At 38.6% G+C, this 20,098-nt stretch overlaps 1 protein-coding gene across 1 annotated transcript in view; it reads right to left on the bottom strand.

The window, feature by feature from the left end:
• LOC133578310 (voltage-dependent calcium channel subunit alpha-2/delta-2-like) overlaps window positions 1–20,098 on the bottom strand; it is a 90,589-nt gene that overhangs the window by 10,619 nt on the left and 59,872 nt on the right. The window contains exons 12-33 of the mRNA XM_061932640.2: window positions 19,157–19,267; window positions 18,999–19,077; window positions 18,884–18,933; window positions 18,608–18,763; window positions 8,012–8,086; window positions 7,856–7,930; window positions 7,696–7,767; window positions 7,477–7,548; window positions 7,322–7,383; window positions 5,911–5,987; window positions 5,782–5,842; window positions 5,615–5,712; window positions 5,442–5,532; window positions 5,311–5,373; window positions 5,127–5,230; window positions 3,153–3,251; window positions 2,987–3,078; window positions 2,867–2,914; window positions 2,724–2,795; window positions 2,335–2,487; window positions 1,080–1,132; window positions 74–129 (exon numbers count right to left, since the gene is read on the bottom strand). Coding sequence (XP_061788624.2) covers window positions 74–129; window positions 1,080–1,132; window positions 2,335–2,487; window positions 2,724–2,795; window positions 2,867–2,914; window positions 2,987–3,078; window positions 3,153–3,251; window positions 5,127–5,230; window positions 5,311–5,373; window positions 5,442–5,532; window positions 5,615–5,712; window positions 5,782–5,842; window positions 5,911–5,987; window positions 7,322–7,383; window positions 7,477–7,548; window positions 7,696–7,767; window positions 7,856–7,930; window positions 8,012–8,086; window positions 18,608–18,763; window positions 18,884–18,933; window positions 18,999–19,077; window positions 19,157–19,267 — 1,819 coding nt within the window. The remainder of the gene's footprint in view (window positions 1–73; window positions 130–1,079; window positions 1,133–2,334; window positions 2,488–2,723; window positions 2,796–2,866; window positions 2,915–2,986; window positions 3,079–3,152; window positions 3,252–5,126; window positions 5,231–5,310; window positions 5,374–5,441; window positions 5,533–5,614; window positions 5,713–5,781; window positions 5,843–5,910; window positions 5,988–7,321; window positions 7,384–7,476; window positions 7,549–7,695; window positions 7,768–7,855; window positions 7,931–8,011; window positions 8,087–18,607; window positions 18,764–18,883; window positions 18,934–18,998; window positions 19,078–19,156; window positions 19,268–20,098) is intronic.

Raw genomic sequence — 20,098 nt, forward strand, 5'->3', positions numbered from 1 at the left:
TTTAGATGTCTTCTAGGAAAATAGCATACTTGAGTTATATCCACTTTGACATCTTTTAAAGAGACACACTTACCTTGCTGCAGCCAGCTGTGGTGCGCTAGTCCGTAAAGCAGCTGCTGCATCAAAGACCTGAAGAAGAGGTCACTTTTAGTGATGTGACTCTCACAAATGAGTCGAGTCTTTTGAACGTCTCTTTCAGGTGAACGACATGAACCGATTCGCAGTTGCAAGACGTTTTTAAATGCAAATCGCCTTCATATGTGCACCACCTAACTGGACCGCAGTCTCACTGTTTGAAAACTTCACAAAATGAGCCATGAGTCAAAGGAAACGTACTGTAGCTACATTTGAATGCACTTTTCTGGTTGGTTGTTTTGTTAGGTAGCCTAGTTTAGGTGTAGGGGAATGTACTTCTGCATTCACTTCATTTATATGTGTGCCAATTTCTAGTTATTTTTTTATACACAGAGTATTCTAGATGTATTATTTGTAGGCTGTTTTTCCTGAATTGTTTCTGTAAAGTTGATTTGCATTAAGGTTGTCTGTAGTCCGTCTAGTTTTTACGACGCCACAAAGCTTCTTAGGTGAGAGAAAATTCTAATTAGTGATCTCATTGTCAAAGCATTAGGAGAAGGTACCACCTTATGGAACCTTTACCATGAAAACACAACATCGATAACATTATAATAATAACCTTTTGGTAAAAAACTGATTTATTAAGATCTTATCTTATAACTACAGACAGTGATTGCCTCCTAATAAAAACAAGTCACTTCTGGAGAAAAAAATCTAAAAAATAAATCGTAAATAAATCGGGAGACATTATAAAAAATAATAAAAACGAGCCAGACTTTTCAAGATCCGACTCTTTTCAGAGAGACATAAATCTTATCTATAGATCACATGAAGTCATATAATACAAAATTAAGTAAATTGTCCTCAATAAACAACTTCAAGCTGAGATAATTGAGCTCAGAGTCTTGACACAGTTGTGATAGCTTTAAAGAGTAAGCTGCATGCTATGCTCTCAGCTGATGTGAAATAAAGTATATTAACATTTTACTTTTTTAATATCTCACCAGGCCAGTGTGGATGTCCACCAGGCCAAGTTGAGCATGTCGGCGATGGACGGCTGCAGGGAGCATCAAGCAGAAAGCAACGGTTGGAGTTACACAAACATCAGATGAAAGTTAGAGTAAATGGTGATCACTGAGTACAAAAGAGGGAAACGGCTTAAAAAGCGGGAAGGACTCCGCCCAACAAAGCAGAAAAAGGGCGGGGAGGCCTGGCAGGAGCACATACTCTATGTTAGAGCTGGGCGATATAACTGTTTTATTTCGGTCGATATCGATTAAAAAAAAACTGGCGAAAAATACCTTTAAATGTAAACATTTATTTTTCAAATGTAACCTTCTTTTGATTATAATTCCCTCAGCTATCAAGGCAGAAAGGAAAGGAAATGTCAACACCACCATGGGAAACACTCACTGTAAGCAAAATTCACCACAACCATGGAAAACACTCAATGTAAACAAAATTCACCACAACCATAGAAAACAATCAATGTAAACAACATTTTTAAATCACATTGAACACTTAATAACCTCTTAAAATGAAGGTGTAAAACTTAAGAATATGTAAGAAATGCTTAATAAAGTGTAAATAAATAATGCATAGTGTGAAAATGTAAACACAGAGAAACCTGGGAAGAGCAATTTTCTGCAGGTTTAGTCCCAGGAAGTTACAGCTGTGCTCTAAAGGGTGAGCGCGGCTAAGGTGGTGTGGTATTACTGGTCTTGGTGGGACAAGTGCCTTGCATAATTTACAGACCACATTCGGTCTAACTACGGTCCGTTTGAAAAATCCAAAAAACTATCATACTGATTAGGTGAGTTTTCTTGTTTTATCAACAGTTATTTGCTCTCTGTAGCACTCATTTTTAGTTTCTCTTCTCACTCCATGCAAAGAATCAATCGCAAGAAAACAAGATGGCGCAACCAAACCTGATAAATGAGCCGGTTACCTGATTGCCTGTTAGCCTGACATTCCTACTGATCAGTGATCACTTCCTGCGTTGCTTGGTTAACAGAGAGCGAGTACCTTTATTCATGCAACCAACCTTGCTTTCCAACTTCGGGTCTCTTCCCACTAAGAAAAAAAAAATCTAACGTTTTATCGAACACATTATTTTATTGATATCGGTTACGTGTCTATCGTGATATATATTGATGTTGTTTTATTGCCCAGCCCTATTGTATGTATGTCTATGACTCTAAATGCTGTAATTCAGCTTTGAATCGTGGTATCTGAGCTATAAAGAAGCACAACGCTGACCACAAAGAAGCGTCTCGGTGCTGCCCCTGTGTGGCTGCTGCTGACCGGCTCACACGCTGACTGAAAGTGGAAAGTCTGGTGTCGGTTGAAGATGGAGTTGTTGTAGAGGGCGTGCATCAAGTAAGGGTCCACCTCTCCAAAAAATAGGCCTATCTGTGAGGAAGGGGAAACAGTGCCACATGGTGGTTGAGCATACAAGTTCCTACCTAAATGATCCAAAACCACACAACTCCATAAAACATATGCAATGAAAACATGCTGCAAATACCAACAACACAAACATTTTGCTCTTATATTCACATTGTAGTACACACTTGACATACTTCCATACATAATGTGCACATACTGCAGCGCACATTATGTCTGATTGGCTTTGTTTTGTTACTGACCTTTTTCCAGTGATCTCTTTGATTGGACATAACCAGGAAGCCACCGTCGTCGACAAGGTAGCAGAGGAGGTCCTACAGACAACAAAGACATCTTCAAGACTTGGTCCATTCATGACAATTTCATTGCGGGAACAGAGCCTCACGTCAGTGTTGACCTCGCAGTCCATCTCACAACTCCTGGATGGTCCACACTGTCAACAAAACTCTAGATATGACAATCATACAGTATTATCTTTAAAAAGTCAATATTGTTCAACTTGTACCTTGTGTGAGCCTTGTCGACTGTCTGACACATTGCTAGCCAGGATCTTGAATTTGTCCACCCACGCTTCCAGGTCCAGCTTCACTCCCACCACTAACAACACATAAGTCACACGTACGTGCAATCAAGCAAGATTTTAAAGAACAATTTAACTACAATTTCCTTACCAGCAGGTTTGAGAAGTTTGCCTCCTAGATTAACCTCTACAGCTGAACTAACCAGGATTCCAACTGTGCTGTTTTCTGGTCCTAATAGGTCATCCAAAGCTGTCGACAACCAAAATGTTAGATAAAAAATGGGTATGCAGGATAGATATCAGACAGACAATAATTGAATCTGACGGCGTACCGATAAATCCGATAACATTCAAAAATAGCTGCAAAAAGATTACCCGTACTGCGCTATGGGTGGGTTTGGGTGAGCAAATCAAGCGCTCCTTTTCTTCTCCAGTACGCACCATTCTGTCGTATTGTAAACAAACGGTGTTGATAGTGTGGGACTTCTTCAGTGTTTCAGAGGAAGACATTTTGTGTGCTATTTGCACTAGACGCTCTGCAAACATTCCGCAGGGAGGGGAAAAAAACATCAAACCTTATCAGCCACCAGAAACACCAGCATCGCTACGACGGTGTTTTGAAAGCCTACAAAGACTGCGGCTAAAAAAGAAGATGTTTTTTAAAATTGTTTTTCAATAACAACTTCCTGGATTTAGACATTTATCCCCGATGTCAAACTCCCTCGACGCCCTTGGACATTTGCACAACACGCTGCTCTGGAGTCGCACTAACAGGCCTAACAGCTAACTATTGTGCTAATTAGAGTCTGGAGACACTTTTCCATCAAGTGCCAGCATTTTTTACCGGTGTTCTAGCAAGACATGCTCCCCATTGGAATTCATGCACCCCTGCATATGCCCATGCGTATGAATCCAGGGAATGTACAGATTAAATTGTGCATTGAAGGACTCTTTCACATGAGTTAAATCATTACACTACATATATATTATAATATTTTAATATATTATAACATATTTTGTCATTTATTATATATGTTTCACACTACCAACAAATGTGGGCCACCCATAAAACGTGGCTGTTTTTTTATGGTACCGAAAAAAAAGCATGAAAAATAGAAAAATAGAGCTAAAGGCACCAATATTTTGGTACGGTACCAAAATTATTTCGATAGTTTTCGGTACTTTTCTAAATAAAGGGGACCAAAAAAAATTGCATTATTGGCTTTATTTGAACAAAAAATCTTATGGTACATTGAACATATATTTCTTATTGCAAGTTTGTCCTTAAATAAAATAGTGAACGTACAAGAAACTTGTCTTTTATTAGTAAGTAAGCAAACAAAGGCTCCTAATTTAGTTGCTGACATATGCAGTAACATATTGTGTCATTTTCCATTCTATTATTTTGTCAACATTATTAAGGACAAGTGGTAGAAAATGAATTATTAATCTACTTCATTTACTGTCAATATCTGCTTACTTTCTCTTTTAACATGTTCTATCTACATTTCTGTTAAAATGTAATAATCATTTATTCTTCTGTTGTTTGGTTACATTAGTTTTGGATGATACCACACATTTAGGTATCTATCCGATACCAAGTAGTCACAGGATCATACATTGGTCATATTCAAAGTCCTCATGTGTCCACGGAAATTTTCCTGAGTTTATAAACATAAACTGCAAATAAAACATAAATTAAAAAAAAACGAAAGAAGATGTTGTGATGCCAAAAAATATCAACGTAATCATAGCAGTATCGACTAGATACGCTACTGTACTTGGTATCATTACAGTGGATGTCAGGTGTAGATCCACCAATGGCGTTTGTTTACATTTTGAGCTACGGTCTGTAGTGAAACATGTTTAGCTATTCCTCGTCCTGCAGGGATGATACTTGTAAGAAACGTACTTTATTTGTCACCATGGAGGCGAGGATTAGTGATTTAGAAGTAGCTAAAACACTGCCGACTGGGGCCGGTACTTTTCAAAGGCGGTATGAGGGACAGTATATAGAACCTATTTAGTTTGAGGACACAATCAAACTAAAGATCCGAGTTTATAGAACGATGTGTTATTATTGTTGCTGTCATAAATGTCCTTGTTAAATCGCAAAGGTTCTTACATGATCTTGGCGGCGCTCTGAACATGTAACCTTTGTTGTCCAGGCTGCGTCGGTAGTAGTTTGAATTGAAAGGTTCAGGATCCTCTTCCCATAACTCTGCAGCTCTTTGTACAAAACAAAGAATTTCATGTATGTGGAAAGTATTTTTCTATAGTACCGTGAGCTTACGTTTGCTTTTACTCACAAGTTGGGGAAGACCCGCGTGATGCCGCCATCGGTGGACGCAAACACAGCCAGGAAGCCGTACCTTAAAACAACAGCGCATGACTTAAGCACACTGTACAGTACATTGCATATTGTCACGCAACAACTCACGAATTAAGATCCTTGTTCTTCCACACTCGTGAGGCCAGCTGCCCAATGATCCTGGAGTCCAATATCAGATTGTGAATGAGCGCTTGGTCACCTGGAATCAAAAGAAATGTGCAGGATTTAAGGTCAGCGTCTTTATAACATGATGGAGGTTCCTGTTGAAAGTTGCCACGTACACTCGTCCGATTCAGGAGAAATTTCCAACATGAGGGAGAGGAAGTTCTGCAAGAACTGGGTGTTGTTGTCTGAAAGCTGCAGACGCTTGCAGTATTCCCTTCATGCAGGACATAATATGTTAGCATTTATTACGTGGGAACACAGCAACAAAAAGGGAAATGTTTACCTTGGAGCCAGAAAGACATGGCCTGAAGATTCAAAGGAGCTGGGCAGCAACGACTGCATGTCTGCGCCACACAAACCCTGTTACTTCTTATCTTTATTGCATTACAACATGTTGCCTTCAGGTACTCACACTGCAGTTGGAGCATTACGTCACTGAGGTCCGCCTGGATGTAGTACTCATTGTATGGCGGCAGTACCAGCCCCAGACTCCAAGTGGCAAAATGGAGCGGAAGACACACAGACAGAGACACGTTATGACTTTCCGGTGTCCCCTCCTACCGGACTGCAATCCATTGGCAGTGGGTTTGGTGTCAGGGGGTGGGGGTAATGATATCATCTAATTTGTATATTTGGTCATGACGCATGTAATAATAAAAAGGCTCCCAAAGATGTTGCATGAATATATTTCAGGCTCCATCTTTCTAGTGCAGGCCTGGGCAATTATTTTGCCTCGGGAGGCCAAATTTAGAGAAAAAGATGTGTCTGTGGGCTAAAATATCTATTTTTAGGAACAGTAATACAAAACCTCACAATAATGTCTGATTGAATGCTAAAAGCGTTATGACAGACATGACTGGAATGGATTTTTTTTTTACTGAATGAAACACCCAGAATGTACATAAAGAATGTGGGCTTTACAATATAAACTATGAACGATAAAACACTGAATATTGACAATGTAAGCTATAGAACTTTGTTGTAAAAATCTCCTTCCGCGTCTGTCACTGACACCCGCATTTCAGGCTGGCCACTCTGAAAACACTCTGTGGAAACGCTCCCCAAGACTCGATTTGTTCCCGAACATCACATCTCTAGTAGTCACGAATAATTTTACTGTTACATAACAAGAGGGGTCTGAATACTGGCTAAATAGGACAACAAAGTTGTTAAGTAGCCAAAACGTTCCCTGCTGCTACGTCTTCTTATTCTGTGGCAGACCAGGTGCATTACCGTATTTTTCGGACTATAAGTCGCAGTTTTTTTCATAGTTTGGCCGGGGGTGCGACTTATACTCAGGAGCGACTTATGTGTGAAATTATTAACACATTACCGTAAAATATCAAATAATATTATTTAGCTCATTCACGTAAGAGACTAGACGTATAAAGATTTCATGGGATTTAGCGATTAGGAGTGACAGATTGTTTGGTAAACGTATAGCATGTTCTATATGTTATAGTTATTTGAATGACTCTTACCATAATATGTTACGTTAACATAACAGGCACGTTCTCAGTTGGTTATTTATGCGTCATATAACGTACACTTATTCAGCCTGTTGTTCACTATTCTTTATTTATTTTAAATTGCCTTTCAAATGTCTATTCTTGGTGTTGGGTTTTATCAAATAAATTTCCCCAAAAAATGTGACTTATACTCCAGTGCGACTTATATATGTTTTTTTGCTTCTTTGTTATGCATTTTCGGCCGGTGCGACTTATACTCAGGAGCGACTTATACTCCGAAAAATACGGTAAATCAAATCTATTCAAGGAAAGTATAGGAAACACCGCATTGATGTACATGATGAAGGTGCTCACCTGTAATCTGTACCATTTATTGGTGTCCAGGTGTAACTTCTGTATACCTCATCAATGTATTGCTGTGACAAAAAAAAGGTTTCATGATATTCGACTATGCAGGTGTACGTTATATTCAGTCATGTGTGATTATAATAAACTCATATTTTACTTACCTCATCAACAGATTTGATGAGAGTTTTGACCTGCATGTCACCTGGACGCCCATCAATCATCTGCCGACGGATCTACAGCATATAAACACAACAAAGAAGTTGTTAGCTTGTTCCGTTATAAAGTGCACAGACGGTCATTCTGCGAAAAACTGTGCTGCTCGCTAGTCTAAAAACAACGGCAAGAATTGCAACATGCTTTTTGGTGCACTGAGTGCTCACCTCCTCTTTATTGCTGTCCTGCACTTCTGCATCCAGGAAGTCGAGCGTCACAGGTTCTGGAAGGTTCACCAGCTGAGTGAAAGGAAGAGCTGCATGTTGATTAAGTGTAGCCTCACAGATAATGCACTTATATAAAAGCACAGTCAGCGTTCTACGTCACCTTGGGCTGGAGATTGGGATGAAGCAGAAGATATCCATTTGGGTCCATTGCAAATATGTAACCATTGGCCCCAAGCTGAGGAGGACAGAGAAGAAATAATAAATTAAACAAACAAAAACAACTAATAAATATATATATAAAATAAAATAGTCATACAGTGTAACGTGGTGTCAGGCGTTTTATCTCATCCAGATGCACGTCCACTCCCATGACACCTAAAATCAGTTGGTTCTGGAAGGAATTAAGTAACATTTGTGATGAATACCAAATTTGGTACTTTTATAGGTAACGACCAAATTTCGTCTGCACTACATGGTACTAATTCATGTCAAATCAAATGATACCATATTTTTGATACCACATCCGGTTGCAGACTCACAGGCACTGTACGAGCAAACAGGCGTCTGTGCAGCGGACTGCCTCTAAGTAATGTTGCAATTTTCCATGCCAACTAAGCAAGCCTGTTTGATAGAAAGCGCTCAAAAGTAAGGCTCCACTTTTCAAAATGCGCTAGTTTGATGCTAATTTACATATTCTTTCACTAAAACTGCGCTCATATATTTGTTGGAACATTTTTCATCACAGAAATGAGCATTTTCAATATTAAGGTTTCTCAGACAAGGAGTCGTGTTTGAATATAAAACATCTTGAGTCACCATAGATTTTAAGGACAGAGGTATTTATTTGGTGATCTTTTGAAACAGATTTTTTTAACAACATTGATACTTTTCATACATTTTAGGCAGGGAACAAGCCGGGTAGATAAGTCTGGATATACTATCCATTTTAGTCAGCAAGATTCTTCCAAATAAGTCCCGCTGAAGCCACCTGTTTAGGATTGATTTACTGTGTTCAATACAGTTTACAAAGTTGACCTTATCTGCTCTGATCTTAATTTTACATATAAGAATGCTTAAAGATGTCACCTCATCTTTCACTTTGATATTGTGCAATGTTGAGCTTGGACAATCATGCAAGGTGAGGATTTCAGACTCGTCCGTGTTTGAGTAGAGTCCAGAACCAATCAATAGGTATTTAAAGTTAAAGTACCAATGATTGTCACATACACACGAGGTGTGGCGAAACTATTCTCTGCATTTGACCCATCACCCTTGATTACCCCCTGGGAGGTGAGGGGAGCAGTGAGCAGCAGCGGTGACCACGCCCGGGAATCATTTTTGGTGATTTAACCCCCAATTCCAACCCTTGATGCTGAGTGCAAAGCAGGGAGGTAATGGGTCCCATTTTTATAGTCTTTGGTATGACTCGGCCAGGGTTTGAACTCACGACCTACCGATATCAGGGCGGACACTCTAACCACTAGGCCACTGAGCAGTCTAAAACTACCATGATGTAATTGTGTATAGAACGTCCTTTTAGGAAACTGGACTGTGTTTCCTCAATAACACTTGAAATTCATTTTTTTAATCTCGAAGAAATAGCGCCTGAAATAATTTTATAATCTATATTGAGTCTTGAGTCTCTTGGTCTTAAATTATTAAGAATTCTCTTATCCTTGCCAGCTTTAGGGATTAAGGTAGTTAGACCTTGCTTCCTGTTTGTACTTGATTCTTGATTCGGCATACACATTGATAATGCAATGTGCCTTAAGTCCTTCTAAAATAATTGGTGAAAATTATCAGTAAGTCCGTCAGTGCCGGGTGATTTATTTGTGGACATTTTCATGACAACCAGATCTAATTCCTCCATTTTAAGTTCTGCCTCACATAAGACTTTGAAAGAGTCGACTATTTGTGGTATAAATGTTTGCATTTTCTGAAAATAAGTCTAGTTTAAGGAGCACGTGAAGAGTACAACTTGGAATAGAAGGAGAAAATCGATTTTTGGATGCTTTTAGCGTCTTTGTATTCTTTTCCATTTATTAATAAACTTTTTACAGAATTTCTCTGTTGTCTACTCCTCTCCAGACTATTGAAGTAGGAATACTTTTTTCCCCTTCCTCAATCCATTTAGTACGTGACCTTATGAAGGCCCCTTCTGCTTTTTCCAGATAAAAATGATCTATCTTAGATTGTAATTCTATGAATTTGTCACTTTCTAAAGTATTATCACCAACATCAATGCACAATTTGCTTACTAACTGGAGAAAATTACATTCTTAACTCCTTTTCTTTTTCCCCAAATCTTTGCTGAGTTTAACACTAAATTCCCTGATTTTCAATTGAATGAATTCCCATTTATTGATATAATCTGAGATTGAGTTATCGTCGTCAATATAATTTATTACACTTTTAATTTTATAGAAATAATCCTCATTTTGTAACAAACTGGCGTTAAATTTCCAGTAGCTTTTATTTTTCATGTCTTTAACGGTAGGCCCTATTGTCAAACTAATAAAGCAGTGGATGGTTAAGGGTGCTTTTGATATCAAAGTATTAAAGGTGGACTTGTGTATATTATCACTGACTAACCAGTAGTCTAGTCTCAACTTGTTTCCCCCATTCGGTTTAATCCATGTGTAACTTTTGACATTGGGATTTAACATTCTCCATTTGCCTAATAAATTGTTGTCCAACATAAATGCGCTTATAGTATTATTGTTTCTATTTTTCACTTGCCTTTAACTATTCTCCCATTCGTCAGGTGTCATATTCCAGTCTCCTACAATAATATGATCATTCCAATATGTACGTTTGATTTCTGTTAACACAAGAGTAATATGTTCCAGTAAAGTTTTGTTCTGTTGCTCATTGTTAAAGCCATAAATGTTTGTCAATACAATAAGTTGACTTTCAATTTTAACTACCGGTAATACGATCAACCAGTGACCATTTTCATCAGCTCTGTGAGTCACAATCTCTCCTGGGAATTTGTAAAAACAAATAGCAACCCCGCCAGAGCAATGATAACCATGGCTGAACAGGATTTTGTCTACCCATTGGGTCATCCAAAAAGAAGAGTCCACATCTGAAAAGTGAGTCTCTTGTAGGAAAATATAATGACATTTTTTCCCTTTGCAGTAGAAAAAAAGTGCTTTCCTTTTAACAATATTTTTAAACACTCAATGATCCAAAACATATTTTAGTTTGTAACATAACAACAAAAAACACCCAAAAACGCTAATAATTGGAAATAAGCTTGGTAACCTTTTACCATGTAAGCTCAGGGGAACTTCCCGGTCTCATTCCAAATGTTCACAGTAGTCATATTTTAATCTTCTTTACCTCCAGTTCTCTGCCCATTGATGTAGGCGTGTAGCCCACGAAAGAAGGCCAGCTTCCCATATGTTCGCGCTTGTTCGATCAGTGCCAGAGTCTATTCCTCTCTTCTAAATCTTCTTGTGGAAGCGCCTCAGCAAGTCGGACGTTCTGCTCTTTGCACATTGTAGAACCCTTACTCCTCCTCCAGATCTTTTCTTTCACACATTTTTTGGCAAAGATGACAAAAATCTGTTGTCTTTTATTCTCCATTCTTCTTCCAACCCTGTAAGCCACATCAACTCCATCTTTGATTTGGCTTGATAATTCTGGAACGATGTGAGTCAAGACTTGGATGACTTGAGCTTTTGTATCTTCATCCTTGTGTTCTTCCAAACCTTTAAGTTTAAGGCACCACTTCATTCTTCAACATTTCCTTCAAATCATTATTCTTTGTATAAGCGGGCGTTTTGTTCTTCCAGCGTCTTCAACTGTCTTTAATCTCTTCGGAGTTGAACTCCACTGCCTTAGCTAGGCAGCAATCATGAATATTTTGTTTGATCTGCTCTCCGAGGACGGCAAATTTCTCATCAACTCTCCTTTCGAGGGCTAAAATAGCCTCCAAAATAGTGCTGGAGGAAACATCTGCTTGCTCACGGTTCGCTGCAGTTTTAGTTTTTTTTCCTGCTGAATTGCTCGGAGTTGAAGGCGCAACTTTGCTTCCCCTATCTCATTTGTTTGGTGTCGCCATCTTTGAAGCATAGTCGTGTTCTTTTTTCATCGTGTCTCGAATTCCCGCTTCAAAAAGCACGTCAATACCTCAGCCACAACTTTCCTTTCTTGGGCCACAGTGCAAACGATTCTTGAAGGTTTTCCTTTTTTACATTTTCTGTGAATTTATGTTGTATATTTGCCTTTCATTTGAGACTTACGTCGGTAGCGCTCTGAACCACTGCCGCTCACTGGCACGTTCAACTTAATGGCAAAGACTACTTCCTGACTACAGCAACACACTGACAACAAACTGAAATGAATGTATACTTGCAAAAAGATATAACAACATCAGCTCACTGTTAAATGCGCAAAGTTTTACTTTATTATTATACAAATTAACCATTAATAACATATGAACTCACACTAAAGCAGGGCTTCTTAACCTTTTTGAACTCAAGGCCAAACGTTTTCATTACAGAAGGTCCCGGTGCCACTCAAATAATAACACTGAATTAGTCGTCGAACTCTTGATTTTAATCGTATTCAGTAATTTTACCTAACCTACTTACAATTTACAACCTTGTCAAATGATATGAAACCATGAGATAATCACAAAGATTATAATTTATTTAACACATGAACCTTAGGCTTCAGTTAAGCTGATTAGAAAAATAAGTACTAACGAAATATACTGCATAAGAAGGTACTCAAAAATAACTGACGAAAAATAAATCTACATACAATTATGTTGTGCTAAAATAAATACACTAAATTAATAATTAATATGTTTCTAAACTAAACTGTCCATAAAATTAAAGTGAAATGAAATGAAAATATGAAAATGAAAATACAGCTTCACCACTTTTGTCACAATTTTTGCGCTTACCCCGAGGGATGAGCGGTAGAAAATGGATGGATGAAAGAAACCTCTCTATAACTTTAGACTTAGAGACATTGTTCCACACAGTAGCTCAGTTACAAAGGATGGAAAGGATAAGGATGGAAAGGATAATGCACACAAGGGCCCATAAAGAGGGCGAAAACAAAAGGTATACAGTAGACTAAAACTGTACCATAGTAGCAATATAAAATATAACATATATGTAATATTTACATATTATATATACAGTATATAAGATATACTGATACATAATATTAGATCATATTATTATATAATATATACACTGCGATGAGGTGGCGACTTGTCCAGGGTGCACCCGGCCTTCCGCCCGAATGCAGCTGAGATAGGTTCCAGCACCCCCCGCTACCCCGAACGGGACAAGCGGTAGAAAATGGATGGATATATACGTCGCACTCGAGTATAAGTCGCATTTTAGGGGGAAATGTATTTGATAAAATCCAACACCAAGAATAGACATTTGAAAGGCAATTTAAAATAAATAAAGAATAGTGAACAACAGGCTGAATAAGTGTACGTTATATGACGCATAAATAACCAACTGAGAACGTGCCTGGTATGTTAACGTAACATATTATGGTAAGAGTCATTCAAATAACTATAACATATAGAACATGCTATACGTTTACCAAACAATCTGTCACTCCAGATCGCTAAATCCGATGAAATCTTCTTCTTCATTGTCGCTCCTGTTATGCGCCGCTAGCGTCCTTTCTTTCTGCTGCTCGATCGCCGTTTTCTGCTGCATATTTCACTACGTCCAGCTTGTAATCTGCAGTATATGATTTCCTTTTCGGTGCCATTTTTGTTCAGCCCTTCTCAGTTTTATAAGTTACCGCCAATGTTGAAATGATCCATTTTAATAGCAACGGCAGTAGCATATAGCAGTTAGCATCCCATGACCCACAATGCACTTCTGCCATGACCCTCCCCCGCCGAATTCTTATTGGTTGACGTGTGTGACGATTGCTGACATTTGATTCGTCTCTTCCGTGAATTAGATAAATAATATTATTTGATATTTTACGGTAATGTGTTAATAATTTCACACATAAATCGCTCCGGAGTATATGTCGCACCCACGGCCAAACTATGAAAAAACTGCGATTTATAATCCGAAAAATACGGTAGTGACACACAGCAACAAATGTAAAGGAATGTGACCCAAAACCCAAAGACCAGCGCCACAAAACACATGCAAAGGGAAAATACTGTAAAACATAAACACTGCAGGATGAAAACAAATGCAAAAGAAAAATTCTACAAACCCCAAAAGAATGTTTACGGAAAACCAGAATTAGCTGGGGGACATTGGTCTTAAAGACATGAGCGTGATGCCCTGAAGAAGGTTGGCGTAGTAAAAAGGTACTTTTTTCTTTATTTTTTTGACAAACACTTCAAGAACAAACACCTGTAACAATCCCTGGCTCTATAATTCTGTAAATTCTCGAAAGCCGTAGTCACTCGAAACTCTCACATGCACTGATTTAGAGTCCAACCCCTTGAACTCCAGACTTCCTTATCCAGCAACTGTGCAATACCTAATACTTATTACTTAGATTACTGGGCGATATCTCAGGGTTTCCCCAACATGTATTTGATCGTGGCGGCTCGTCACATTGAAATACAAGCCGCCACACCTTAAAAATGTGTTTTTTTTGAGGTGAAACAAATTAAAGCAATATAATGTATGAATGGATATATCTAATTATTAGTGGCTATTAGCCTATTAAATACTGATGCATTGAAATGTAGGTCATTGAAAAAATGACTTTGATCACCGAAGCAGCACAACCAAAACCGAATGCTGTGATGACGTAGGCAATATACACGGGATTGTCTGGAGCGGAGGCAGCATGCAGCAGACGTACTTTAATATTTCAGAGATATAACCGCAGACAGCCATCTACAAAATGTGCAAAGTGCAAATATTAATAGGACAGTGGCAGCTTTTAAAGGGGAACTGCACTTTTTGGGAATTTTGTCTATCATTCACAATCTTTACACAAGACAAGAACACATGTTTTTCTTTTTTAATTTATTCTAACTCAAATTAAATAAAAAACCCAAAACCAATGAAGTTGGCACGTTGTGTAAATCGTAAATAAAAACAGAATACAATGATTTGCAAATCCTTTTGAACTTATATTCAATTGAATAGACTGTAAAGACAGTTATTTAATGTTCGAACTGAGAAACGTAATTTTTTTTTGTATATAATCATTAACTTAGAATTTATAGGCAGCAACACATTACAAAAAAGTTGGCACAGGGGCAATTTTACCACTGTTACATGGCCTTTCCTTTTAACAATACTCAGTAAACCTTTGGAAACTGAGGAGACCAATTATTTAAGCTTTTCAGGTGGAATTCTTTCCCATTCTTGCTTGATTTACAGCTTAAGTTGTTCAACAGTCCAAGGTCTCCGTTGTGGTATTTTAGGCTTCATAATGTGCCACACATTTTCAATGGGAGACAGGTCTGGACTACAGGCAGGCCAGTCTAGTATCCGCACTATTTAACTACGAAGCCACGCTGTTGTAACACGTGCAGAATGTGGCTTGGCATTGTCTTGCTGAAATAAGCAGGGGCGTCCATGCTTGGATGGCAACATAAGTTGCTCCAAAACATGTATGTACTTTTCAGCATTAATGGTGCCTTCACAGATGTGTAAGTTACCCATGTTTTGGGCACTAATACACCCCCATACCATCACAGATGCTGGCTTTTGAACTTTACACTTATAACAGTCCGGATGGTTCTTTTCCTCTTTTGTACGGTGGACACAACGTCCACAGTTTCCAAAAACAATTTGAAATGTGGACTTGTCAGACCACAGAACACTTTTCCACTTTGCATCAGTTCATCTTAGATGAGCTCGGGCCCAGCGAAGCCGGCGGTGTTTTTGGGTGTTGTTGATAAATGGCTTTCCCTTTGCATAGTAGAGTTTTAACTTGCACTTACAGATGTAGCGATCAACTGTAGTTACTGACAGTGGTTTTCTGAAGTGTTCCTGAGCCCATGTGGTGATATCCTTTACACACTGATGTCGGTTTTTGATGCAGTACCTCCTTAAATTGTTCGACAATTTGCTCACGCATTTGTTCATAAAGTGGTGACACTCGCCCCATCCTTGTTTGTGATCGACTGAGCATTTCATTGAGGCTGCTTTTATACCCAATCATGGCACCCACCTGTTCCCAATTAGCCTGTTCACCTGTGGCATATACCAAATACGTGTTTGATGAGCATTCCTCAACTTTCTCAGTCTTTTTTGCCACTTGTGCCAGCTTTTTTGAAACATGTTGCAGGCATCAAATTCCAAATTAGCTAATATTTGCAAAAAAACAACTAAATTTACCAGATTGAACGTTAAGTATCTTGTCTTTGCAGTTTATTCAATTGAATATAGGTTGAAAAGGATTTGCAAGTCAACGTGCCAACTTCACCAGTTTTGGGTTTTGTAAATAAATCGCTAGCAACACGCATCAAGCATTATGCAGCAGTATTGCTAAGTGCTGAACAAGATATAAAAACTTCCAACATAATAAAACAATCACTTACTGTATAATGTCTGCTCACACTGGGATGCCGACTGATGGGATGTTTATATCTTCCCGTTTAGATGAAGAAATAATCAAAATCCACACAAAGGTTGACCAACTTCTCAGTTTATGTCCACATCCTTCTACTATCCAGGTGAGTGGCATGATTTATAATCTTGGATTAACTTTTACCAACCCAGAGGCGATGCAACAGCTCACTGGCTCAGTTTGTTATTGAAGCGGCACAAGCTAGTTAGCTCTTTGTGATCACAGCACAGCTGCAAATAGTTTGTCTGCGTAAACGCTTATAATAACATAATTGCTAATATTGGTTAATATTCAGGTCACAAGATGTAATTGGAGTATTTTTGGTGGTGTTTGGATGATTTTTAGAGGGCTTTTTTGGGCTGAATAGTGCACTTAATTAGTAATTGTTATCCACCTCATACTTGCCATATATTACAAATAGAATGCATTAAAATAGCATGTGTGTTCTTGTCTTACATAGTGATTGTGAATGATAGGCAAAATAAAAATAAAAAGTGCAGTTCCCCTATAAGGAGAGAAAGTGTAGTTCGGGCAGCAGCACAAAGCAAGTGTGACGTCAGGCTCGCTGCAGGTCTTGCTGTTGGTCGTGGACATCGAGTGACAGAAATAAAGATTCTCTAAGCACGAACAGTCTCAAATAACACCAGAAAAAGATGCTTGTTTTGTTGCTGGTCGTTTTTAAGAAAGAAAAAGTCATTAGAAGTGTTCGAGAGGACTCTAGTAAGTTGAAACAAAGTACATTGTACAATAAGCAGCAACAATTGAAACATTTAGCAAAACGATATAATATAATATATATATTGTATATATACTGTATTTAACATTATTACATACATTATAATACATATAAAATAACGTTTATACTAATAAATAATAACACATATTTGTTTTTAAATGTATGTACCATATTTCCTTGAATTGCCGCCGGGGCGGTAATTAATTTAAAACCTCTTCTCACTCCGGCGCTTACCAAAGGCATGCGGTAAATGTAAGCATGCGCTAATTATTTTAAAACCTCTTCTCACTCCGGCGCTTGCCAAAGGCATGCGGTAAATTTAGGCCTGCACTTATAAATTTGAGTGTGATGTAAGGATACCATCATGAAAAGCACATTTAATAAAAAAAAAACGTTATTATGGTCTTACCATTACTTATAAATGAAGTCCATGCGCAGCTCCTTCTGAACAAAAGCATCGATAACTTGTTTATAGAAGTCTTCCTTATCTTTCTTCAGTTTTAAAAGTCTCTCTGTCTCGATGGAGATATTCCTTTAGTTATTACCTCCTGCTTCGATTGAAAGTCCAGTTTAGAAAACTGTTTTATTTTAGATATGTAATCCTCCATGTTAAAAGTGCAAACAAGAGTAAAAAATAAACGATCGCTGCTCACTGTTGCTGCTTGTTGTCACTTCTTCTGCAGCCGAGTAGTCGCAAGAAGGATCACTAGCGCCCTCTACCACCAGGAGGCGGGAGTCATTTAATGACTCATATTTGACACACGCAGCTACGGTATATTAATAAAACATAGCTGCTTACTGTTTTTTTTAGCATATTCAATAGCTTGGACCTTAAATCCTACCGAATAGCTCTTAATCTTCTTCCCTTTATGCGATTTCAAATTATTGAAATCAGCCTCCTCCATTTTGAAAATAATGACAGGTGAAGTGTCACTCGTGACGTGATGAGTTTGACCCGGCGGAAATTGTAGACATGCGCTAATAAAAATAATATTTTGCGAAACGAGTTTGACCCCGCGGTAATCCTGACCCGGCGGTAATGCTAAGCATGCGCTAATTATTTTGCGAAACGAGTTTGACCCGGCGGTAATTCTAGGCAGACGCATACTATATACCCGGCTGCAATTTAAGGAAATACGGTATACATTTTTTTAGTCTTTTTAAAGAAAACATATGCATCAACATTGATTATGCAAATTATATGATCACACCCCTGGCCACACCCCTACCGCCACATGTGTGTTGGCAATCTGCATCAAAACTCTAATTGTGCAATATCAACTCATCAATACTGTGAAACCATTTAATCACTGCAATATTTATTACTGAATGTTATTCCTGGTCTTTATCTAATTTCACTATTTTATTTTTGTATCCTAATATTTTTATGGGAAAAACCTAAGCCTGTTTTCTATTTCATGTCTGCACCTGAGAAGGAGCTGCTTTTAATCTCATTGTACATGCGTATAGTGACAATAAATATACAATAATCGTTCAATTCTATTCTAAAATATTAAGCCTTTATAAGCCTGGCGAACGTCCGTGAATAAATGAATAGAGAGCCTCCAAAATATACTACTGTTTGTGAGAACGTAAAAACACCAAATATGTCCGTAATTATAACACACTTACCTGTAGGTTTCCGTCCATGGTAAGATTAAACACAGGCAAAGTCCCGGTCACCACCATACCAAGACCCAAAGCATCCTGATACACATTAGTCCACTGGACCTGCTTGGCCTCGCTGCCCGCCAGCACCATTGGGCGCCCTAGCACGTCCAGGTATTCCTAACGGAACACAAGAAACGTGAACATGACTGCAGCCTTAAAACACTCTGCACGTATGAGCGCCATAATGATGAGGAGGTGCAGGTCTCAGCTGTGTTGAGGGGCAAGAGAGGGACCCACCTGGGTGTTAATCCTTATGGCGCAGATGGAACGGATCTCAAAATAGTAACCTAATGAGAGTGAGAGAGAAGAATATAGCGTGAGGCTTCTCCACTTTTAAATGGATGTTGCGTACCTTTATTTGTACAGGCGATCCACTGCAGGGGCGTGACGTCATAGTTGTGCTGGCCCACAGAAAAGGTGAAAACCCGAACCTTTATGTGAGCAAACGTACGTGTTTTCATTCAGATGTAACGCTTTTTACCAGCCGCAGTGCGACTGAGAGACACCCACCGTTTTGTTGGGCCAGTTGTACTGCATGAAGACGTCCTGGGCTCGGTCTTCGCCGCCGTCCGTGAAGAGCATGATGATCTTATTGCAGTTAGCGCGCGGCACGTTTGTTTTCTGCAGGAACAATTGCAACCATAACAACAGTCACGCTGACAACAACTGATTAAAAACCGAGGTGCTAATTTCCCTATTCAAAAAAACTATTCTTGTTCCCAAAAACTAAGGATGTAACTATAGGAAAATCCCATACCACAGTTACTGTGACCAAAATAATCATGTTTATCATTATTATAATCCTGGTCTTATCAAAAAGTATGCGACTTATACACACATTGCAATCTTTCAATCTTGCGTTATTCAGAAATAAATTTTAAAAAATACGTACAAAATATATATCTTCCTATTTACCACTCTGTCTTAAGAGAGCATGGCCTGTAAATTCAATGTAGCTATTAATGTTGTTATACAAATATAGACCCCGAACGAGACAAGCGGTGGAAAATGGATGGATGAATAGATTGAAGTGTGACGTTTGTCTTGTATTCATTGTTAAGATAGCTAGCTAGTGAGTGGTGCGCTAGTCGCCAGCTAGCAATTAGCAGCACAAACGGCTAACAAGTGTGAAAATGCTAACTATTAATTAGCAGCATAAGCTTGCAGCTAGCGATTAATGGTGCTAGCTGCTAACTAGCGATTTGCGCCTCCAGCTGATTGCCATCGAGTAGTGATTTGATTAGATTATTCATGTTAAGATGAGCGCGCTAGATGGCAGCTAGCAATTAGTGCGCTAGTGGTCAGCGAGCAATTGATTGCGCGAGCTACTAACTAACGATTAGCAGCGCAGGCTGCTCGCTAGCAATTAACTTTGATTGATTGATTGAATTATTTATTTCAAACCTGCACAGTACAACAACACCCTTTTTTTTTTTTTTACATTTTGGCAGG

The sequence above is a fragment of the Nerophis lumbriciformis genome, linkage group LG38 (assembly GCF_033978685.3).
Source record: "Nerophis lumbriciformis linkage group LG38, RoL_Nlum_v2.1, whole genome shotgun sequence".
Classification (NCBI taxonomy): domain Eukaryota; kingdom Metazoa; phylum Chordata; class Actinopteri; order Syngnathiformes; family Syngnathidae; genus Nerophis; species Nerophis lumbriciformis.